This window comes from Oncorhynchus masou, chromosome 15, assembly GCF_036934945.1.
Source record: "Oncorhynchus masou masou isolate Uvic2021 chromosome 15, UVic_Omas_1.1, whole genome shotgun sequence".
Taxonomy (NCBI): domain Eukaryota; kingdom Metazoa; phylum Chordata; class Actinopteri; order Salmoniformes; family Salmonidae; genus Oncorhynchus; species Oncorhynchus masou.
In genome coordinates, this window is record NC_088226.1 from 48,390,749 (window position 1) to 48,416,237 (window position 25,489).

Consider the following 25,489-nt stretch of genomic DNA (forward strand, 5'->3'; position numbering starts at 1 on the left):
TTAAAATCGTGTATAAGAGATCATACAAAAGATTTAGCTGTGACTCCTGTTGAAGATGTAAAAAATATTTGTTGGTCTGATGTGATTAATGATGCGCATCCAAAGACTGTCCTTGATAAATTTATGAAATTGCTTCTTCCAATTATTGATAAACATGCACCTGTTAAGAAAGTGACTGTCAGAACTCCATGGTTTGAAGAGGAATTGAAAAACTGTATGGTTGAAAGAGATGGGGCAAAAGGAGTGGCTAATAAAGGAGTGGCTGCACATCTGACTGGCTTACTTACTGCAAATTGAGAAATTGTGACTAAACTCAACAAAAAAAGGAAGAAGAAACTGTATTATGAAGCCAAGATCAATGATATAAAGAAAAAAAAAACTTGAGTACAAAGACAAATTCTTCACCATCTTTCATTGAATCAGATGGCTTATTCATCACGAAACCATTTGATTTATTTGAATGATTATTTCATTGGCGAAGTGGGCAAACTTAAGCAAGAAATGCCAACAAAAGGTTTGAATTTTGTAAAGTTCGTGGGGGAGAGGTGGAAAAATTATTGTTATCAATCAATAATGACAAACCTCCTGGCATTGACAACTTAGATGGAAAGATACGGAGGATGGTAGCTGACTATAGCCACTCCTATCTGTCATATCTTTATTCTGAGCCTAGAGGAACGTCTTTGTCCTCAGGTCTGGAGGGAAGCCAAAGTAATTCCGCTACCCAGGAGTGGTAAAGCTGCCTTTACTGGTTCTAACAGCCGACCTATAACTTGCTGCCAGATCTTAGCAAACTGTTGGGGGAAAAAAGGTGTTTGACCAAATAATGCATGTCAAATGTTTTTTTTATAATCATTCCTCAGGTAGTTTTTAAAATATATATTCGATACTATAGCAACCGAGTGTGTAGCTTTTTCCATAACAGCGGGAGGAACAATGGCCGGTTTACTCAATTGCGCACCAACTCACTCTGAGAGGCCCCACCTCTCAGAGTCTAAAGACTGTTGACACCGTAGGGAAGCCACAGAAAAAAGGAATCTGGTTGATATCCCTTTAAAATGGAGGACAGGCACGCATAGGAACACAGACGTTTCAAAATAAGAAGCTCTTCCTGATTGGATTATCCTCAGGCTTTCGCCTGCAATATCAGTTCTGTTATTGCCACAGACAATATTTTTACAGTTTTGGAAACCTTAGTGTTTTCTATCCTAATCTGTCAATTGTATGCATATTCTAGCATCTGGTCATGAGAAATAGGCTGTTTACTTTGGGAACGTTATTTTTCCAAACATAAAAATAGTGCCCCCTAGCTTCAAGAGGTTATTAAGTTCTAGACCTCAGATGAATCTGGTAATGAATGGTGTGGCTGATGAACAAGTTGAGGTGTTACCTTAGATTATAAACTGTCATGGTCAAAACATGTAGATCCAATGGTTGTAAAGATGGGGAGAGGTCTGCCCGTAATAAAGATGTGTCAAAAAAGCAGAGCATCTCAGTCCAAAAAGCAAGTTCTGCAGGGTCAAGTTTTGTCTAATCTTCATTGTCCAGTCATGTGGTCCAATACTGTAAGGAAAGACCTAGTTAAGCTGCAGCTGGCCCAGAACGGCACATTTTGCTCTTAATTGTAATCAGAGGGCTGATATAAATACTACGCATGCCAGTCTCTCTTCGCTAAGAGTTGAGGAGACTGACTGCATCACTTCTTTTATAAGAAACATTGTGTTGAAAATCCCAAATTGTTTGCATAGTCAACTTACGCACAGCTCTGACACACACACACCCCACCAGACGTCTTTTCATAGTCCCCAAATCCAGAATCAATATAACGTACAGTATTATATAGGGCCCTAATTGCATGGAACTTCCATCTCATATTGTTCAAATAAACAGCAAACCTGGTTCCAAAAATACAGATAAAGCAACACCTCGCGGCACAACACCTCTCCCCTATTTGACCTAGATTGTTGTGTATGCCTTGATATGTAGGCTACGTGTGCCGTTTAAAAAAAATGTATGTTGTTCTGTCCTTGTCTTTTGATCTGTATGTCATTCTGTATTATGTTTCATGCTTTGTGTGGACCCCAGGAAGAGTAGCTGCTGTTTTTGCAACAGCTAATGGGGATCCTAATAAAATACCAAATGTCACCCGCACCAATGTGTCAGAGGAAACACAATTCGACCGAAGTCAGCTTGCAGGCGCCCGAACCGGTCACAAGGAGTCGCTAGAGCACAATGAGCCAAGTTAAGACCCACCAGCCAAACCCTCGCCTACCCCATACGGCGCTGGGCCAATTGTGCGCGTCCTATGGGGATCCCGGTAACGGCCGGATCAAACCCCAGCCTGTAGTGGCGCCACTGCGGTGCAGTGCTTTAGACCGTGGTGCCACCCAGGACTAGAGGTCGACTTCAAGTTTTCATAATCAGAAACCGGTATTTTTGGACACTTTTTTGTACACCTTTATTTAACTATGCAAGTCAGTTAAGAACACATTCTTATTTTCAATGACTGCCTAGGAACGGTGGGTTAACTGCCTTGTTCAGGGGCAGAATGACAGATTTTCACCTTGTACAGTTAACTAGTCCAACGCAAAAACGACCTACCTCTCTCTCATTGCACTCAAGGTAAGATGCTAGCTAGCATTAAACTTCTTATAAAAAAAACAATCACTAGTGATGATATAACTAGATATTATCTAGCGTGTCCTGCGTTGCATATAATGTGACTGAGCATACAAGTATCTGACTGAGCGGTGGTAGGCAGAAGCAGGCGCGTAAACATTCATTCAAACAGCACTTTTGTGCGTTTTGCCAGCAGCTCTTCGTTGTGCGTCAAGCATTGCGCTGTTTATGACTTCAAGCCTATCAACTCCTGAGATGAGGCTGGTGTAACCGAAGTGAAATGACTAGCTAGTTAGTGCGCGCGAATAGCCTTTCAAACGTCACTCGCTTTGAGCCCTCTAGTACTTGTTTCCCTTGCTCATGGGTAACGCTGCTTCCCAAGGTGGCTGTTGTCGTTGTGTTCCTGGTTCGAGCCCAGGAAGGAGCGAGGAAAGGGACGGAAGCTATACTGTTACACTGGCAATACTAAAGTGCCTATAAGAACATCCAATAGTCAAAAGTATATGACATACAAATGGTATAGAGGGAAAGTCCTATAATTGTTATAATAACTACAACCTAAAACTTCTTACATATTGAAGACTCATGTTAAAAGGAACCACCAGCTTTCATATGTTGTCATGTTCTAAGCAAGGAACTGAAACGTTAGCACATATTGCACTTTTACTTTCTTCTCCAACACTTAGTTTTTGCATTATTTAAACCAAATTGAACATGTTTCATTATTTACTTGAGGCTAAATTGATTTTATTGATGCATTATATTAAGTTAAAATAAGTGTTCATTCAGTATTGTTGTAATTGTCATTATTACAAATAAATAAAAATAAATTTTAAAAACAATTGGCCGATTAATCAGTATCGGCTTTTTTGGTCCTCCAATAATCGGTATCGGCGTTGAAAAATCATAATCTGTCAACCTCTACCCAGGACCCATTCCAGAGAGGTTTTTCCAATTCCTCACAAAAGGGCACCTATTTGTAGATGGGTAAAATAACAGAGCTTTAAGAATAAAAAATAAAAAAAGTGCAAACATTGTACAATCCAGGTCTGCAAAGCTCTTACCCAGAAAAGACTCAAAGCTGTGATTGCTGCCAAAGTCGATTCTAACATGTATCGACTCAGGGGTGTGAAAACGTACACTACATGACCAAAAGCATGTGGACACGTGCTCGAACGTCTCATTCCAAAATCATGGGCATTAATATGGAGTTGGTCCCCCCTGTGCTGCTATAGCAGCCTCCACTGTTCTAGGAAGGATTTCCACTAGATGTTGGAACATCGCTGCAGGGACTTGCTTTCATTCAGCCACAAGATCCTTAGTGATGTCGGGGACTGACGTTGGGCATTAGGCCTGACTCGCATTTGGCATTGCAATTTGTTCCAAAGGTATTCGATGGGCTTGAAGCCAGTCAAGTTCTCCTACAACAATCTCGAAAAATAATTTCTGCATGGACCTCGCTTTGTGCATGGGGGCATTGGCATGCTGAAAAAGGGCCTTCCCCAAACTGTTGCACACGGTTGGATGCACAGAATCGTCTAGAATGTCACTGTATGCAGTGGCGTTAAGATCTCCCTTCATTGGAACTAAGGGGCCTAGCCCGAGCCATGAAAAACTGCCCCAGCCCATTATTCCTCCACTAAACTTTATAGTTGGCACTATGCATTGCGGCAGGTACCGTTCTCCTGGCATCCGCCAAACCCAGATTCGTCAGTCAGACGGTGAAGCGTGATTGATCACTCCAGAAAACGCATTTCCACTGCACCAGAGTCCAATTGCAGCGAGCTTTACACCCCTCCAGCCGACGCTTGGCATTGCACATGGTGATTTTAGGCTTGAGTGCGGCTATTCGGCAAAGGAAACCCATTTCATGAAGCTTCCGACTAACAGTTATTGTGCTGACGTTTCTTCAAGGGGCAGTTTTGAAATCTGTAGTAAGTGTTGCACCCAAAGACACAATTTTTACACGCTACGCGATTCAGCACTCTGTTCTCGTTCTTTGAGCTTGTGTGGCCTACCGCTTTGCGGCTGAGCCGTTGTTTCTCCTAGTCGTTTCCACTTCACAATAACAGCACTTACAGTTGACCGGGGCAGCTCTAGCAGGCAAGAAATTTGACAAACTGACTTGTTGGAAAGGTGGCATCCTATGATGGTGCTACATTGAAAGTCACAGTTCTTCAGTAAGGACATTCTGCTGCCAATGTTGGCCTACGGAGGTTGCATGGCTGTGTGCTCGATTTTAAACACCTCAACAATGGGTGTGGATAAAATAGCCATATCCACTAATTTGAAGGGGTGTCCACATACTTATACAAAAGTATGTATAAAAATGTTTTCACTATCATTATGGGGTTATTGTGTGTAGATTTTTTTTATTATCCATTTCGAATTCAGGCTGTAACAATAAAAAGAGTGGATTAAGTCAAAAGGTATGACTACTTTCTGAAGGCACTGTGTATAAGCCTTAGGGATGGCCTCATTAGCCAGTTACATTTCTTCACCCCACCCACACGAGAGCTTGACCTAGGCACACGAGGGCCTGTTGCACTGACTGCAGCTACCTCGACTGTTGTCCACCCACACACTTTCTGTGCATTATCCCCACATTTCATGGACACATACACACAGTGAATCGTTGTAGGGTTAGTTTGCAGTACGACTGTGTGAGAGAGGAGACTTGGGGTCTGTGTGATTGAGGCTGATAGAGCGGCTGATTCATATGCCCCCCATTTCAACACAACCATTAGAAAGATACACAGCTCCATACAGCCGTGAACTGTTTACAAGAGCGAGAGAAGTTGAGAATAGGGCGATATGGCTTATCGCATCTTATCATTTTCTAATTTATGGGTGATTCACAGTATATCAATTACCAGTCAAAACATGACATATCAACTCATTCAAGGGTTTCTTTATTTTTTACTCTTTTGTACACTGTAGAATAATAGTGAAGACATCAAAACTATGAACATATGGAATCATGTAGAAACCCCCCAAAAAGTGTTAAACAAATCAAAATATATTTTATATTTGAGATTCTTCAAAATAGCCACAATTTGCCTTGATGACAGCTTTGCACACTCATTGCATTCTCTCAACCAGCTTTGTGTTGTATTCCCCTGGAATGCATTTCATTTAACAGGTGTGCCTTGTTAAGTTACTTTGTGTATTATCTTTCCTTCTAAAAATGTGTTTGAGCCAATCAGTTGTGTTGTGACAAGGTAGGGATGGTATACAGAAGACAGCCCTATTTTGTAAAAGACCACGTCAATATCATGTCAAGAATATCTAAAAAAAAAAAAAAAAAAAAAAAAAAAAAAAAAAAAAAAATCGAAGAGAAACGACAGTCCATGATTACTTTAAGACATTAAGGTCAGTCAAGACGGAAAATTACAATAACTTTAAAAATTTCTCCAAAACTTAAGTGTGACATGATCTGTCACAATCTCATATATATAACATATAACCTGTTATGAAAGGCCCCAGAGTCTGCAACACCACTAAGCAAGGGGCACCACGAAGACCAAGGAGCTCTCCAAACAGGTCAGGGACAAAGTTGTGGAGAAGTACAGATCAGGATTGGGTTATAAAAAAATCTGAAACTTGGAACATCCCACAGGGCACCATTAAATCCATTATTTAAAAATGTGAAGAATATGGCACCAGCACAAACTTGCCAAGAGGGCCGCCCACCAAAACTCAAGGACCAGGCAAGGAGGGCATTATTCAGAGAGGCAACAAAGATAACCATTAAGGATCTGCAAAGTTCCACAGCGCAAATTGAAATATCTGTCCATAGGACCACTTTAAGCTGTACACTCCACAAAGCTGGGCTTTACGGAAGAGTGGCCAGAAAAAAAGCCATTGCTTGAAGAGGGGGAAAGGCCATTGCGTGAAGACAAAAATAAGCAAACACATTGTGTTCACCAAAAGGCATGTGGGAGACTCCCCAAACATATGGAAGGAGGTACTCTGGTCAGATGAGACAAAAATTTAGCTTTTTGGCCATCAAGGAAAACGCTATGTCTGGCGCAAACCCAACACCTCTCATCACCCCAAGAATATCATCCCACAGTGAAGCATGGTGGTGGCAGCATCATGCGGTGAGGATGTTTTTCCATCATCAGGGACTGGGAAACTGGTCAGAATTGAAGGAATGATGGATGGCGCTAAATACAAGGAAATTCTTGAGGGAAACCTGTTTCAATCTTCCAGAGATTTGAAACTGGGACAGAGGTGCACCTTCCAGCAAGACAATGAACCTAAGCATACTGCTAAGTCAACACTCAAGTGGTTTAACCTCTTGAAACTAGGGGACACTATTTTCATTTTTTTTTTAATAACGTTCCCAAAGTAAAACAGGCTATTTTGTCAGGACAAGATGCTAGAATATGCATATAATTGACAGCTTAGGATAGAAAACACTCTAAAGTTTCCAAAACTGTAAAAATATTGTCTGTGAGTATAACAGAACTGATATTGCAGGCGAAGGCCTGAGAAAAATCCAATCAGGAAGGGACTCTTATTTAGAAAGCTCTGCGTTCCTATGCGGCTCTATTGAGTAGTGAATGGGATATCAACCAGGTTCCTTTTTCTATGGCTTCCCTAATGTGTCTGTCACAATAAAGTTTCAGGCTTTTATTTTGATAAATGAGCCTGAACGACAACATTGCGTCAGTGGTCAGCTGGAGACTCTGAGTGATTTGTGCGTAATAGACAAATGCAACCATTTTTTCTCTCTTTCCTACTAAGAAGCCACCTGTCCCGGTTGATATATTATTGAATAGATATTTGAAAAACACCTTGAGGGTTGATTATAAAAAACATTTGCCATGTTTCTGTTGATATTATGGATCTAATTTGGAATATTTTTTGCCGTGACCGCAGTTTCCGGTGGATTTCTCAACCAAACGTGAAGTACAAACGGAGGTACTTCGGCCATAAAAAAAAACAGCCTTATGGGACAAAATTAACATTCGCTGTCTAACTGGGAGTCTCGTGAGTGAAAACATCCGAAGCTCAAAGGTAACCTATTTAATTTGATTGCATTTCTGATTTCCGTGACCAAGTTGCTTACTGCTAGCTGGACATAATGCTATGCAAGGCTATTGATAAACTTACACAAATGCTTGTCTTGCTTTGGCTGTAAAGCATAATTTCAAAATCTGAGATGACAGGGTGATTAACAAAAGGCTACGCTGTGTTTCAATATTTTTCACAAATATTAATATTTTCTAGCAATATTTAGTGTCAGTTCTAAGAGTTCTAAGAGGTTAAGAGGAAACATTTAAATGTCTTGGAATGCCTAGTCAAAGCCAAGACCTCAATCCAATTGAGAATCTGTGGTATGACTTAAAGAATGCTTTACACCAGTGGAAGCCATCTAACTTTAAGGCTCTGGAGCAGTTTTGCCTTGAAGAATGGGAGAAATTAATCCACATGGCTAGATGTGGCAAGTTTATAGAGACATACCCCAAGAGACTTGCATCTGTAATTGCTGCAAAAGGTGGCTCTACAAAGTATTGACTTTGAAGGGTGGGGGTAATAGGTATGCACGCTCAAGTTCAGTTTGTCTTATTTCTTGTTTGTTTCACAAAAAAAAGATTTTGCATCTTCAAAGTGGTAGGCATGTTGTGTAAATCAAATGAACAAATCCCCCCCAAAAAATATTTTTTAATTCCAGGTTGTAAGGCAACAAAAAATGCCACAGTGGGTGAATAAGCCACTGTACATACATAGACTAATATCGCTTGACACCCACTTCAGTAGGCAGCCAGCACCACGAGAGACACCTTTACACACTGCTATTTTCTGCAGAATGTGTTTCACTAAATGTATTTTCTGTGAAAGAAAAAAACTATTTGCATGCCCCTGATCACTGTATTAAAGAGACAAAAATGAGTGGTGAAATGGTTTAAAATGCATATGTCCTTTTGAATGTCTGTGTTTTGAAAATGCAGATTACTGAACTCTAACCCCTGCCATAATCTCCATGGCTGACTGCAGCATCATCACTATCACCATTCAGTCACAAAAGATGATAGGGCCAAAGACATCCTAGACAAGTCAGCGTTCATCTTAAAAATGTGACCCACCATTCAATCTTGTGTAGCCAAATAGGAAATGGAGGTTTTTTTTATAGAATAAAAGTAGCGACTCAGCTACAAAATGGTATATCATACACTGCATGAGGAAGAATGGGAAAGCGAGCTCTTCTTTGTCTACAGATATTCAGTATCATAAACACCTTCTTAAGCCTTAGCCCCACCCATTGCTTTAAGGATTCACATGAGGCCATGTGCTAAAGAGTGAGAAATGTAACTGTCACTTTACAGATACGATTACAATATGGTCATGTCAGCACACCCCTACCAGACACTTGAAGGTCATGAATTGGTCATGTGAAAGAAATGCTATAGCCACCCCCCAACCACATCTAGCGAAGCAGAAGGGTCATTGACATGTACACATCTTCATGAAATACAATAAATGGCCATAATCTCTCTACTTTGCACATTCTTCCACTGCAAATCTACCATTCCAGTGTTTTACTTGCTATATTGTATTTACTTAGCCACCATGGCCTTTTTTTGCCTTTACCTCCCATTGTAGACTTATTGTTCTACTGTATTATTTGTTTTGTATGTTTGTTTTACTCCATGTGTAACTGTGTTGTATGTGTCGAACTGCTTTGCTTTATCTTGGGCAGATCGCAATTGTAAATGAGAACTTGTTCTTAACTTGCCTACCTGGTTAAGTAAAAAAAATCACCCTCAGAAATACCTTGCTAACTTGATGGGTCATGTCCTCTGTTGAAGTAGAGTATTTTGCTTAGACATGTAGCTAGCCACCATGCATGAAATGGTATAGTAACTAGTGTCAATTTGCACTAGCTAGGTAACAATAGGCTATAACTAGCAATGCAAATGACAGATATGAATATTGCTAGACAGATCATACACGTAAAATTGGCGAGTGTACTTAAAATATAGCTTGACTCTTACCCGTATACAAGGATAAACACTTCGCGGTAGCGTGTATTTTCTGTTTGTAGCTAGCTACAGCTTGTTTGGCCCATTGTTGTGTCAAGTCACTCCAGTTCACATTGACTGTGCAGAAAGTAGTCTATCACAATTTTTTCCATTGATCTTTGTTGATAGCTCCTGCTAAATTCTGGACAGTAATGTTGTTAAGAGCAGTTGCAACACTTTTGCAGTTCCCCATGGCTAAAAAAGCTGTGTTTCCAAGGATTATCTACACATACTGAGCAGCTCTATGTTATAGACAGAAGCGTGTTACATGGCAGACCAATCCAAACTCATCTGTAGGCATGTCCAGCCCATCCATTATCTCAGCCAAAAAAAAACACGTTCCAATGCCTCTCTAGTGAAGTACTGACGTGACATACGCCTTGCTTCTTGAAACGGTTCACAAACACCAACATTGAGACACACACAGACCAGGACACATGTTGCAATTTAAAGCTAGAATCCTAAAGTGGTTTAACTGCCACATCTGTTTGGGATATTACAACAAAGAGGTTACTGCAAGCAAACACTTCCCCCCCCTTCTCAGAAATCATTGCACATGCGATAGAACAGCTATCAGCTAGAACCCCATGCTCCTCACCTCAATTTAGTTAGCAAAACAAAAACAAATCCGGACGCCATCTTTAAGAAAGTCCCATGTCATCAGAGAAGGGACAAAACCCAGGGTAGGCTGACTAAACCCGAGACAGACCATGGCGCTGACATCTGACGCATGCCCTGTAGCGCGCGCACACACAGCAGAGAGTCTCATTTTACAGCTAATCACATTTCAGGCCTTGGAAAGACAGAACACAACTACAGCACCAGATGGGCGCACCTAGAACACAGCAGTACTATCACTTAGATTAGACTGCACTAACCAGTGTTCGTGTGGGACAGTCGGGGGGGGGGGGCAATGATATATAGTGATGGGAAGAAAAAAGATAAAATTATACAGTTTACATATCGGGATATTATTTTTGATGATACATCGTATTGTTTTACGCTAGTTGGTTGTACCTGCACCAAAACAGCAGTATTTTTCCTTCATAGCTTGTTCTCCATCTTTTTAAAAAGGGAGCCAATTTGTTTTCAGCACTTTTATTACCATGACTGATCAAACTTGTTTTCTCATGGCTCTCATCTCTCTTCAGCTGACATGAGCAATATGCTAGAATCATCAAATCGCAATAAAATCACATTATCAGATCACAAATACATATAGAATCATAATAATATCAGATTGTGAGGTCCCTAGCAATTCCCAGCCCTAGCGACATAAAGACAGTGACAAACTAGTGTGCAAAAATGAGATTGTGACAAGATAGAAGACCAGGAAAAAGCCAATTTAAGCAAACTAGTCTGTTTAAATGAGACACAGAAGCAAGATAAATAGATTGGTTGTACATGCACCATGGGGTGGCATGTAGCCCAGCAGTAAAGAGCATTGGGCCAGTAACCGGAAGATCACTGGTTCGAATCCCTGAGCCAGCAATGTGGAAAACATCTGCCGTTGAGTCAGAAAGTTAACCCCCAACAACAACTGCTTCACGGGCACTGATGACGTGGATATCGATTTAGGCAGCCCCCCCACACACACCTCTCTAATTCAAAAGGGTTGGGTGAAATGCAGAAGAAATAATTCAGTTGGATGCATTCAGTTGTGCAACTGACTAGGTATTCCCTTTCCCTATATTATGGTGAAACTTTCACTTACTAATCTTGATTATTGAATGCTCTGTACACCAGAGGTAGGCAAACAAATTCATCCAGAGATTTTAACCCCCACCCCAAAGTTTAGTACAAATAATATATACACACTAAACAAAAATATAAACACAACATGTAAAGTGTTGGTCTCATAGTTCATGAGCTGGTTTCAACTGTACCGGGCAGGTGGCAGACCGTGTGTGTGGCATTGTTTGGGCGAGCGGTTTGCTGATGTCAAATGTCCCAATTCTTCCAAGGCCTGCATACTCAGCAGACATGTCACCCAATCTGCGTGTTTGGGATGCTTTGGATTGATGTGCACAACAGCGGGTTCCAGTTCCCGCTAATACCCAGCAACTTCACACAGGAATTGAATAGGAGTGGGCCAATATTCCACAATCAACAGCCTGATCAACTCTATGCGTAGGAGATGTATTGCGCTGCAATTTCCATTGGTCACACCAGATACTGACAGGTTCTGATCCACGCCCCTACCTATTTTTGACCAACATATGTATATCTGTAATCCCAGTCATGTGAAATTCATAGATTAGGGCCTAATTTATTTAAATTGACTGATTTCCTTATATGACCTGTAACTCAGTAAAATCTCTGGAATTGTTGCATTTTTTTTTCTTCAGTTTATATTGCTCTGCATCCTATGCAACAGCTCTAGTCATGCATGAAAATAAATAATTTATTCTACAGGAGATCAGCCAGGGAGAATCAGTGGCTGTGATCTCTTATTAGGGCTGAAATCTGGAACTTTATCTAACCACTCAATATCCGACTATTCACTTTATCTTTTACCAATGGATAGACACGACAATTGTAGCTATGTAGATATGAGCCTCTAACCCAACTCAAATCGATCTTGCATATATATATTTTCATCTTGAGAGAATGTTCATCTGCCAATGCAGAAGTGCACCTACAATACACATTTCTGTAGTTTTCTGTGTATCTAACCAAGGCTAATATATATAGCCTGGTGGTCCAGATCTGTTAAAGTGCTAGTTTAGCAAACTCCTCTCTGTGTTCGTTCCACGTCATGCCAAACGTGTATGGCATGACAAGTTATGATTGGATAGAGGTGTTGGCTACAGTACAGCCTGTGACCAACCAGGCTGTGAAGGCACTACCATGTCTATACGGCATTTCAGGGCTCGACATCAACGCTTGTCCGCTTCCCCGGGGCAAGTATAATAACAAAAAATATATAATGATAATAAATATAGATTTAAGCTGGTCGAATGGACAAGTTAAAAAAAATCACGCAAAAACCCACAATATTAAACAATTAGGCTACGCCGAATTGGAGTGGTGTCCTCCGGGGCGGGGGACAAGTGACTTGAGCTCTTCCGACAAGTAAAAAAAAAAAAAATGTTGCTTTTTTTTAAATGTCCTACTGGCTAAAAACGTTAAAGTCCAGACCTGCATCTCAGTTATGGAACACGAGCTTATACTGCTTGACAGATATGACTGGGTTAACAGAAATCTGCCTGCATGGCATGTGGCATGATTGATATATGTTGCTGTAGAGTCCATGCTTTGCCCAGCAAGAGTGGCTATTGCCTAGCAATATCAAGGCATTGAAAGCAGCAATGAAAGATGCATCAGCAATCTGTTAAACATGGCTCATCTAGCTAATGATGTGGGACATGAGACGTGCTTGACTGTGCATTACAAATAATAAATTCATTACTGAACACTCACCCTTTGAAATCAAATATATCGACCCATGGTATTGCTTTTAACTGGTACGTTACAGGGCCTAACGTTACCTAGCTAATCACTGATGCTGACATATCCTAGCTACAGTAGACAGGCACCACGATGTTGATGCCAACCTGTCATGAAAGATTAATGAATTCGTATTGCAACGGCTGCCTGGCTAACGTGATGCTTCTTGCCTGTGCATAAACTACAGGCCGTTGCACCTCCCCTAAAAGTGCTCTGCTTTTTCAGACTAACTGCACATAGTAATAACTTCTATATTGGAAGACATGTAGCCAACCGGCAGTTTATGTTTATATCCAAGCCATTTTAGTGAGAGAAAAAAACACGCCCCACCCGAAACACTCCCCGGATCTGGGCGGGACAGTGAGGGGGGTTCTGAGTCCAAGACAACCCGAGACAAGGCGTTTCAGTAGCCATCAGTTTAGCGCTAAAAGCAGGCTGGGGACAACGCGCGCAAATAACCGTTAGCCAGCTTGCCATCTCAGTTGGCTAAAAAAAACCCACAAATAGCAACGACATTAAAGAGGACAGTTGCTAGTTAGTTTGCTAACTAAACTCGGCAAACAAAGGTTGACTACCTACAATAGCTAACGTTAGCTAACTCGACAAGTACAAACATCTTAAGACATTCTGAGAGCTAGAACTGGCTGTGGTGTAATGCAAGGTAGTTAACGTTAGCTAACGTACTTAACGTTACTGCAACACATAATACTATTCAACTCAAAATAAACGCTTTACTTAAACCTTCAAAGAAAATACTTAACGTCGTTAGTGTGGCTTACTCCTGTGGATAACGTTAGCTAACCTTCCGCGCAAATGGATTTAGCATCAGGGATGCTGCCACACACCCTAGCTTACAAAAACAGACATAAACCAGACACTCACCACACAGAAATGGGTGCCAAATTCCTCTTTTCGGGTTGGGAAACTCGACCCCAGCAAATTTCAGAGGCTCCTACAAAGCCAAAAGCGGTGTGCTCTGCAACAGCTGTGTTCTGTTTTGAATGAGGGTTGAATAGACACGAGAAAAGGGGCGGGATTTAGATAGTTCGCTCGCCTTCGCTGTTGCCCGCTGCAACCTGGTCTCAGAGCATTTCGTATTGTTGTGTACGTGTGTTCTAAATCTGAAACTTGCAACAGATGTGTTCTGTTTTGAATAAGGGTTGAATGGACACGGGGAAAAAGGGCGGGATTTAGAAAATCGCCCGCTGCAACCTGGTCTCAGAGCACTTCGTGTTCGGAAATACGAAAGCCTAGTTTTCAGGATAATAAATGACATGTCCAATGGTATGTTTTAATTTGTGGATGTCAGGCACCAATTTCGTATGATACAATACGAATTGTAATTCGTGACATATGTTACGAGTTTGCAAAATACAGAATATGTTAAGCTTTGCAAAATTAACTATATGTTACAAATTTGCAAAACATATGATGTGTTACGAATTCCAGCTAGGCAGTGAGGTGGCTAACCTTAGCTAGCTTGCTAACGTTAGCTAGGCTAGGGGTTCGGTTTAGGAGTTAGGTTAAAGGAGTGAAGTTAGGAAAGCGTGCTAAGTTCTTGCAAAGTAGCTAAAACATGGTAAGCAGTTGTAAAGTTGCTCATTATCTAAAATGCCAAAGTTGTCCCTGATGAAATTCAAACTCCCAACCTTTGAGTTGCTAGACATTCATTCCTACCCATCCACACCAACCAATCATCCTACTTTTGTTTTTGCGTTAAGTACCCATCTGTTTTATGTAACCATATCAAACCTAACATATAAAGTGTCCAGGATTTATGTTACTATGTTACGGTTAATGTATGAGACCAGACTGCCTATACACTGGTCTAAAATATGTTTTGACTCCCCCAATGTTACTAGGGAGTGTAAACTGATCCTAGATCTGTGGCTACAGATAACGGTGATTCATACCACCGTGTGCTAGTACACCAGAGAATGCTGCGCGTGTGGAGTCTTGACTGGCACCTACCGGGGTCGCGAGACAGAGCTGGGCACTGTTTAGTTAAGTGTCTACGAGAGTGGATGATATGCCAGTGAAATTGCCACGGGTAATGATAAGAGAGAGGATAAAGGTCTGTATTTTAAGTTTCTCGCTACACCCCCAAATATTTTGCATTACAGACAAGTTTTTCTCGGATGTGACCAGTGTGCTTCTCTGCTGGATTTGGAAGTAGCAAGACAATATAATATGTTTGCATCAATGTGTTGTAATGAAACAGCAGGGAGCAGGTCTCGAACCCTCGACCTTCTAGCCCGAGGTCAGGCGCACTATCGACTGTGCCGCAAAAGTTTGCTCGAGCAGCAGAGACGATTTCCGCGGATATAAACCCAGCGTCGTTACAATATTGTCAAATTGGCCCATGGAAGGCTGGGACTTTAATAATAATATGTGTACAAAAAAAAAAAAGTTTCAGCAATTCTGACCGAAACGTCACATTATATGTCTGATCTGAAGCGTTTTACTCCATAACGTGAATATGTCCCACCAGATTATTCTATTTTTAACACATCACATGACATCAAATGGGATGAGCAAATTAGACGACAAAATAAAACTCTGACCTGCCCTGATATACTCAGTGTAGTGTAGCCTAGTGGTTAGAGCGTTGGACTAGCGAGTTCAAACCCCCGAGCTGACAAGGTACAAATCTTTCGTTCTGCCCCTGAACAGGCAGTTAACCCACTGTTCCCAGGCCGTCATTGAAAATAAGAATTTGTTCTTAACTGACTTGCCTGGTAAAATAAAAAAATAAAATAAATAAAACTCATGGACAGTGGATTTGCCATATCACACTAGTTTTCCTTGACTTTGACTCCATCTTGTGGCAGAACCTATGAACTTCGCAAACAGCTGCATTTTAACACGACCACACACTTGAATGGCGCTGTTTGCCCAGTGTCAATGTGGGAGATACTCTCCACCATGGATTTATAACTATAATGACACCACGTGAACAGACCTGTTTGCGTGAACTCATTTTAATCAAGTCAAGTTGTTGTCAATGTTCAGGCAGATAGATGTGTTGGACTGAGAATCTGTCCTTTCTCCATGTCGAGAGGAACAATCTCATTGGATGCAAAAATATTAAGTTGGCCCCCTATAGAGAAAAAACATGTTATATTTTACAGAGCCCCATATAAATCATCCACACACAAAGGATTGGACCCTTTTTTTCAATTCCCGCCTAAAATGACAAAAACACACACATTAGTGAATCCTTCAACCTTTTGCCCCGAGTCAGGGCCGGACTTCATGGCTCAACCAACGTCGGTGAGGAGACCCACGTTTTGACACGCATCCACAGACTTCTTACCACCACTGCTGTAAGCCGTCATGAAGCAGTAGACCATCTTCAGATTATCTGCAATTTCCCCTGGTGGAGAGATGTAGAACATGGTGAGTTTGACCACTTGGGGGATGGATTCAGGGTCTGTCTGTCTGTATTTTCTTATCGTCCTTATATTTCTTATTAATAAGATGGATGACATGTCTGAAAACATGTTTTTGTCATGCCATACTCTAACATTTCAAATGACTTGTCTATCTGAGAAATGCAAATTGTTGCAGACTTTGCTGTTATAATCTTCTAGTGAATGGGATTAAGTGTAGTGTAGTTGAGTCATGTACCTCCCTTGGACATAGTAAACCCCGAGCTTGTAGAAGCCTTCACCATGTTTATTCATCTCACAATTGTGTTTGAGCACCTGGGTGGTAGACTCAATGTTTTCTTTCACTCCTTCCATGTAGTCAGCAAGCCTTTGACACCCTGACAACAAAATACACACAGTGGGGCAAAAAAGTATTTAGTCAGCCACCAATTGTGCAAGTTCTCCCACTTAAAAAGATGAGAGGCCTGTAATTTTCATCATAGCTACACTTCAGCTATGACAGACAAAATGAGAAAAAAAATCCAGAAAATCACATTGTAGGATTTTTAATGAATTTATTTGCAAATTATGGTGGAACATAAGTATTTGGTCACCTACAAACAAGCAAGATTTCTGGCTCTCACAGACCTGTAACTTCTTCTTTAAGAGGTTCCTCTGTCCTCCACTCGTTACCTGTATTAATGGCACCTGTTTGAACTTGTTATCAGTATAAAAGACACCTGTCCACAACCTCAAAGTCACACTCCAAACTCCACTATGGTCAAGACCAAAGAGCTGTCAAAGGACACCAGAAACAAAATTGTAGACCTGCACCAGGCTGGGAAGACTGAATCTGCAATAGGTAAGCAGCTTGGTTTGAAGAAATCAACTGTGGGAGCAATTATTAGGAAATGGAAGACATGCAAGACCACTGATAATCTCCCTCGATCTGGGGCTCCACGCAAGATCTCACCCCGTGGGGTCAAAATGATCACAAGAACGGTGAGCAAAAATCCCAGAACCACACGGGGGGACCTAGTGAATGACCTGCAGAGAGCTGGGACCAAAGTAACAAAGCATACCATAAGTAACACACTACGCCGCCAGGGACTCAAATCCTGCAGTGCCAGACGTGTCCCCCTGCTTAAGCCAGTACATGTCCAGGCCCGTCTGAAGTTTGCTAGAGAGCATTTGGATGATCCAGAAGAAGATTGGGAGAATGTCATATGGTCAGATGAAACCAAAATATAACGTTTTGGTAAAAACTCAACTCGTCGTGTTTGGAGGACAAAGAATGCTGAGTTGCATCCCAAGAACACCATACCTACTGTGAAGAATGGGGGTGGAAACGTCATGCTTTGGGACTGTTTTTCTGCAAAGGGACCAGGACAGCTGAATGGGGCCATGTATCGTGAGATTTTGAGTGAAAACCTCCTTCCATCAGCAAGGGCATTGAAGATTAAACGTGACTGGGTCTTTCAGCATGACACACCGCCCGGGCAACAAAGGAGTGGCTTCGTAAGAAGCATTTCAAGGGCCTGGAGTGGCCTAGCCAGTCTCCAGATCTCAACCCCATAGAAAATCTTTGGAGGGAGTTGAAAGTCCGTGTTGCCCAGCAACAGCCCCAAAACATCACTGCTTTAGAGGAGATCTGCATGGAGGAATGGGCACAATACCAGCAACAGTGTGTGAAAACCTTGTGAGGACTTACAGAAAACATTTGACCTCTGTCATTGCCAACAAAGCGCATATAACAAAGTATTGAGATAAACTTTTGTTATTGACCAAATACTTATTTTTCACCATAATTTGCAAATAAATTCATAAAAAATCCTACAATGTGATTTTCTGGATTTTTTTTTTCTCTCATTTTGTCTGTCATAGTTGAAGTGTACCTATGATGAAAATTACAGGCCTCTCTCATCTTTTTAAGTTGGAGAACTTGCACAATTGGTGGCTGACTAAATACTTTTTTGCCCCACTGTACATGCAGAAATAGGTTAGATACATTTATGAGGTGGAAGGCGGAAAGCTTACAGTACAAGTACATGAGGCATAAACAAACTAAACACCAACCAGAATCAGTGGTTCAGCACCCCAGTTATGGGTCAGCGAAAGTGTAACCATGAGCTGAACAACACTGAGTGACCCAAACACTCACTTTAGCACATGGGACAGCGCACGTCATGCCTTACCTTCGGGGTCCTTCTCTCTGTGACACTGGTAGCTGAAATCTACCCCTATGTTATCCAAATGCTGCTTCACCTCCTTTTCGTCCTCAAAGTTTATGAGTCTAGCCGTGATTAGAATGGAGGACCAGTGTCATAAAAATCCCTGTCGAAAAACCACAAGTGTTGAAAAGTCCACAACTTGTGACCTTGGTGTTGGACTGATGAGGTAATAATTTCAGAGAGTCTGGTCCCCGTTGAACAACAATGTAATATTGAGAGATCGTCTTGATCAAGGCTAATGTGATGAACTTGCAGTGAATTATAATCTATTTTCAAAGAAAAGGTAGCTAGAGATGCTTGTTTTAGCAGATTTTTTAGAACACTCCCAACAGTAGCCATGACATCACCTACAAGCATCGTCTACCAGCGGAACCGCGCTTCTTAACACCAGCCCGCTTAACCAAGAAGCGTGCCGCACCAATGTGTTGGAGGAAATGCCATTCAACTGACGACAGCAGGTGCCCGGCCCTCCACAGGGAATCGCTAGGAGGTCGGCCTGCAGGTGCCCGGCCCGCCACAAGGAGTCGCTAAAGTGCAATGAGCCAATTAAAGCCCCCCTAGCCAAACCCTCCCCTAACCCGGACGACGCTGGGCCAATTGTTCGCCGCCCTATGGGACTCCCGATCACAGCCGGTGGTGAAACAGCCCAGGATCAAACCCGGGTCTGTAGTGACGACTCAAGCAATGACCGCTCTGCCACTCGGGAGGCCCACATCATTACCCTGTTTTACCCCTGCACTGTTAACCGCGGCACATTGAAGCATATATGATTGGTCTAGTTATGTAAGGGATCGGATGGATTGGATGTGCGTTTTAAATATCTATTAACTGATCTATTAAATATCTGATCAGTGGAACAATTCTCCTGCTTAACAATGGGCTAAAATATAGGGTAATTATTGTGCTTGTCAGCAAGAACACTATTACCATTCCCCACACTTATTTTATTATTTTACTTCTTCATATTTTGTTCAGTGTAATAACATATTTGAAATCTGATATGCCTACTCGTGTCTTTGAAAATGATTTATATGAGGCTATGTATTTTTGCAGTCATTCATGGGCAGTATTGAATAAGTCATACAAATAAGCACTGGATATTGAATGTTCCAGGCCTTAAATATAATTTTAGTACATTTTAGTATTTGTGCACATGCACAGATGGCATAGATGGTAGGAGGACTCACAACTCATAAACACATCGCATTTTGTCTTTGTAGAGTAAGATGATGGCAAGGACTAGTTCTTCAACTAGTTGGCATAAACCACCTGAATATTCATTTGATTTTTCTTGAAGGTTGGTTGATTTTGAGAAATTAATTGTGAGAACAAGAACATTTTCAAACTCTCAGCACTTGGGAAACATAGATCAGGGGTGGCCAACCATCCTGGAGCGCAAGCGGGGTGTACCCAAATTACAAAATATTTGTGTCCTTACCTTGAAACTAACCTATGGACAAGGAGACTGCAATCTATGATTTGGTTTCCCACTGCCATCAACCATTAATATTAGTATTTCCTGAGTAGAGCCTTGGTGTAGTGGTTAAACTCCCCAGCATGTGTCGTTTACAACTTTCCACGTGAGAACAGGAATCAATCCCTACTTCCAACCTTCGCACTGTTTCTCCCACTTGCCTGTCCCCCCATTTCATAACTGTCTGAATAAAGTGTCAAACCACCTCAAAAATATGTTTAAAAATATATATATATTTCATCACCCGCCCAAAATCTCAAAGTAACAAAGTAGTCACATTTTGAGTGTTCATTTGATGCTCAAAGCATCCTGAATACCCCTGACCTGTGGTTTTATTATTAAAATGTTCCACCCTGGTCATAGGCCTAAACCATGTAAAAATAAATAGAATGACAGAAAATGAGCTTTAAAACAATAAAATATTCCCGGGGGAGAACCCCCAGAATCCCCAACTAGGGGTTGTGCCAGGGGGCAATGAAATTCATACAGCAAATCTCACTCCAAACTTTCTCCAAAAATGGGCAGCCCAACCAAGAATTGTCAAATTAACGTCCGATTTGACTTTTCGTCGCAGGGTTGGATAATTAACACAGCGGGTTAGGATAATTCGATTAAGGTTTGGAAACGGGTTGCTAAAATTCGAAACAAATTTACCTTTGACGTTATTTTACAAAAGCTGGATCCCTTCTAGCCATAACCAGTGACTTGAAAGCGACTTCATAAAAAAAACGAATGACCTTGATCACAACAACATTAAAGGTGTATAGCTCCATATACTACAGGCGCAGTCGGACAATTTGTATCCCCATAATGCAACAACCTTTGAAAGGGACTAGACAACATTTATCCTCGAAAGCGCCCTGTATATTCCTAGCATAGACTGTAAATAATAGCTTCCTAGATGGTGATGTACTTCCTGTGTCATGACCTTTGTTACTGTCTGTCAACAAAAATAGCTACACCTATCGTTTTCTCCGGTGAATGTTTACGTTCAAACTGGCTGTGTGTTGATTTAGAGAGAAGTATTGGCCCTGTTAACTAACGGACATGGTCTGAAAATGTTGCAGGAACATCTCTTTTCGTACCAACAAGTTAGCTAGCTGCTAGCTAACGTTAGTTGTTAGCTCTTCGCAACAACTAGTTTCAGCTAGATTAGGCTATCTAGGTACAATAGCAAGTTAACAAGACGAGCCTAAGGCTATATTTATTTTTGGTCAGGTGTCGAGCCTTCCCGTCTGTTTCACTGTGCATGATATGGCCTTCAATTCTTTGAACATGGTGAGGTTTTTTTTCGCTTTACTTTTCTAAAATTCAGTCGTGCATTGCTCTAAAAAGGCATACAGTTAGCGTTAGCTAGCTAGCCTATTCATAGACACTAACTAGCTACCTTGGGATAAGGCAGAATGCCTTGATTAGAATGCCTTGGGTTTTCGAGAGCAAATCAGTAACTAGCAAGCTAGCTATATAACGGTACCTGATGAAATTTGATCCATGACGATCGCGAACGTAACGTTGCTGGCTAGTTAAACCTGTCCTTAGCTGGAGGTGTCTGTTATCATTGTTTTTTAAACAAATTACCACCACCAGACGTTCTCTACCTCCTCCTGTGTATATCTGGATAACAGGTCTCATTGGCGACTATTTTAACTTTGGACATTATAACTATTCAAATGTTTGGTATGCCATTTGGGAATACTGCCTTGAAGTGCGGGCATAAGTATCTAATGGTGATCTCTTGCCTTTTGTGTTCCAGGATGAGGCATCCCCTGCATCTCTGACGGATCTGTGTCTGTCCTACGTCAGTAGGAACCTGGAGAGGTTCTGTGTGAAGCATGCTGATGGATCTCTCTGTCTCAGAGACTCTCTGCTATTTCCCCAGGAGCTAGCTGACCAGCTGCTGGCTAAGATGGCCACTGAAGGTGAGCAAGGAGGATGAAGTAGTCAACCATCACAGATCCAAGCTTAGATCCTTACGTTGATCATTAGTAGAAAACACAAAACAGGCAGTGTCTAGAGCAGTAATGAGCTAATTCCTTAAATTATTTTGTCTCCGCTCTAACAAAAAAGGTGTGTGTGTTTCTAGGTCTGTTGAATGACAATACAGTAGGAGTGTTTCGTAGCAGTGAGTACCTTCGGCTGCGTCGTGCGTGTATTCGTACGGCCCGTATCTCTGCCGAGGCGTTCCAGAGAGCCCTCTGTCCTCACCGCCTGCTGGAGCTGGACGCTGCTAGGGTCAACGCTGACCTCACAATCTCTGACATACTACATGGCCTTGCCTCCAACAAACACTGCCAGGTAAGCACACTAATAAGAGAGCCTCCAGCAGTTAGACACCCACAAACACTAATCTTCTCTCACTCTCCCCCTTCTCCCCCCCCCCAGGAGAGCTTGCAGCGGTTGGTCCTTACAGGTCTGACCATGTCCTCTCTGGAGGAACCGTCATGTCACTGTTTCAGCTCTCTCCAGGGGCTGAGGTCCCTCTCCCTGGCCAATGTGGACTTCTACGACTCTGGGCTGGCTGATGTGTGTTCCCTGTCCCGCCTGGAGAGCCTGGACCTGTCCAACACCTCCGTGACCAACCTCAACCCTCTACTGGGACTCAGAGAGAGGCTGAGGTCACTAACACTACACCAGCTGAAGAGGCTGGAGATGAGCACTGCCCAGCTACTGGCTGTCATTGGGCAACTGGAGGCACTGCAGGTGGGTGGGGACAGCTCTGATGCTGAAGTTTTACATTGATTTCCTCCACTATAAGGTGTGTATAATATACATATATACAGTTGAAGTTTACATACACCTTAGCCAAATACATTTAAACTCAGCTTTTCACAATTCCTGACATTTAATCCAAGTAAAAATTCCCTGTCTTTGGTCAGTGAGGATCACCACTTTATTTTAAGAATGTGAAATGTCAGAATAATAGCAGAGTGATTTATTTAATCTTTTATTTCTTTCCTCACATTCCAAGTGAGTCAAAAGTTTACATACACTCAATTAGTATTTGGTAGCATTGCCTTTAAATTGTTTAACTTGGGTCAAATGTTTTGGGAAGCCTTCCACAAGCTTCCCACAATAAGTTGGGTGAATTTTGGTCCATTCCTCCTGACAGAGCTGGTGTAACGGAGTCAGGTTTGGAGGCCTACTTGCTCGCACACGCTTTTTCAGTTCTGCCCACAAATTTTCTATAGGATTGAGGTCAGGGCTTTGTGAAGGCCACTCCAATACTTTGACTTTGTCCTTAAGCCATTTTGCCACAACTTTGGAAGTATGCTTGGGTTCACTGTCCATTTGGAAGACCCATTTGCGACCAAGCTTTAACTTCCTGACTGATATCCACATAATTTTCTTTCCTCATGATGCCATCTATTTTGTGAAGTGCACCAGTCCCTCCTGCAGCAAAGCATCCCCACAACTTGATGCTGCCACCCCTGTGCATAACGGTTGGGATGGTGTTCTTCGGCTTGCAAGCCTCCCCCTTTTTCTCCAAACATAACAATGGTCATTATGGCCAAACAGTTCTATTTTTGTTTCATCAGACCAGAGGACAAAAAGTACGATCTTTGTCCCCATGTGCAGTTGCAAACCATAGTATGGCTTTTTTATGGCGGTTTTGGAGCAGTGGCTTCTTCCTTACTGAGCGGCCTTTCAGGTTATGTTGATATAGGACTCATTTTACTGTGGATATAGATACTTTTGTACCCGTGAAGATGCTGGAGGAAACAAGGTCCTTTGCTGTTGTTCTGAGTTTGATTTGCGTTTTTGTCACCAAAGAATGTTAATCTTTAGGAGACAGAATGCGTCTCCTTCCTGAGTGGTATGACGGCTGCGTGGTCCCATGGTGTTTATACTTGCGTACTATTGTTTGTACAGATGAACGTGGTACCTTCAGGCGTTTGTAAATTGCTCCCAAGGATGAACCAGACTTGTGGAGGTCTTGGCTGATTTCTTTTGATTTTCCCATGATGTCAAGCAAAGAGGCACTGAGTTTGAAGGTAGGCCTTGAAATACATCTACAGGTACACCTCCAATTGACTCAAATTATGTTAATTAGCCTAACAGAAGCATCTAAGCGATGACATAATTTTCTGGAATTTTCCAAGCTGTTTCAAGGCACAGTCAACTTAGTGTATGTAAACTTCTGACCCACTGGAATTGTGATACAGTGAAATAATCTGTCTGTAAACAATTGTTGTCATGCACAAAGTAGATGTCTTAACCGACTTGCCAAAACTTTAGTTTGTTAACAGGACATTTTTGGAGTGGTTGAAAAACGAGTTTTAATGATTCCAACCTAAGTGTATGTAAACTTCCGACTTCAACTGTACATATACATACTAATATGTGGACACCCCTTTAAATGAGTGGATTCTGTAATTTCAGGCACACCTGTTGCTGATGGGTGTATAAAACTCAGCACACAGCCATGCAATCTCCATATACAAACATTGGCAGTAGAATGGCCTTACTGAAGAGCTGTAACTTTCAATATGGCACTGTCATAGGATGCCACCTTTCCAACCAGTCAGTTTGTCACATTTCTGCCTTGCTAGAGCTGTCCCGGTCAAATGTAAGTGCTGTTATTGTGAAGTGGAAACGTTTAGGGGCAACGATGAAGTGGTAGGCCACACAAGCTCACAGAACGGGACCGCCAATTGCTGAAGCGCGTAGCGCATAGAAATTGTTTGTCCTCGGTTGCAGCACTCACTACCGAGTTCCAAACTGCCTCTCGAAGCAACGTCAGCGCAAGAACTGTTCGTTGGGAGCTTCATATGAAATGGGTTTCCATGGGCGAGCAGCCGCACACAAGCTTAAGATTACCATGCACAATGCCAAGTGTCGGCTGGAGTGGTGTAAAGCTTGCTGCCATTGGACTCAGGAGCAGTAGAACCGCTTTCTCTGGAGTGATGAATCACGCGTCACCATCTGGGAGTCCGAAGGACGAGTTTGGTAGAAGAGGAATAATGGTCTGGGGCTGTTTTTCATGGTTCGGTCCCTTAGTTCCAGTGAAGGGAAATTTTAACGATACAGCATACAATTACATTACATAGATGATTCTATGCTTCCAAATTTGTGGCAACATTTTGGGGATAGCCCTTTCCTGTTTCAGCATGACAATGCCCCCGTGCACAAAGCGAGGTCCATACAGAAAGGGTTTGTCGAGATCGATCAAGAACTTGACTGGATGCACAGAGCCCTGACCTCAACCCCATCGAACAACTTTGGGATGAATTGGAACGCTGACTGCGAGCCAGAGTTAAATCGCCCCAACATCAGTTCTCGACCTCACTAATGCTCTTGTGGCTGAATGAAAGC

At 42.0% G+C, this 25,489-nt stretch overlaps 1 protein-coding gene and 1 long non-coding RNA gene across 6 annotated transcripts in view; one reads left to right on the forward strand and one right to left on the reverse strand.

Annotated features, from left to right (window-relative positions):
- Nucleotides 1–15,042: 15,042 nt before the first annotated feature.
- LOC135556366 (protein zyg-11 homolog) overlaps nucleotides 15,043–25,489 on the forward strand; it is a 35,365-nt gene continuing 24,918 nt past the window's right edge. For 3 of the 5 annotated variants that reach the window (XM_064989514.1, XM_064989515.1, XM_064989518.1), the window contains exons 1-4: nucleotides 15,043–15,174; nucleotides 21,930–22,095; nucleotides 22,260–22,471; nucleotides 22,559–22,876. In XM_064989514.1, the coding sequence (XP_064845586.1) occupies nucleotides 15,130–15,174; nucleotides 21,930–22,095; nucleotides 22,260–22,471; nucleotides 22,559–22,876 (741 nt within the window). In that variant the 5' untranslated portion in view covers nucleotides 15,043–15,129. Of the gene's footprint in view, nucleotides 15,175–16,409; nucleotides 16,500–21,117; nucleotides 21,455–21,929; nucleotides 22,096–22,259; nucleotides 22,472–22,558; nucleotides 22,877–25,489 lie in introns of those variants that run through there. The other 2 variants (XM_064989517.1, XM_064989516.1) reach the window with 2 other exon arrangements.
- Nucleotides 16,066–21,067, reverse strand: LOC135556367 (uncharacterized). The gene is made up of 3 exons (XR_010457978.1): nucleotides 20,831–21,067; nucleotides 16,731–16,869; nucleotides 16,066–16,476 (listed from the first exon to the last, which is right to left on the reverse strand). It is a non-coding gene; the product is annotated as an uncharacterized LOC135556367 (long non-coding RNA).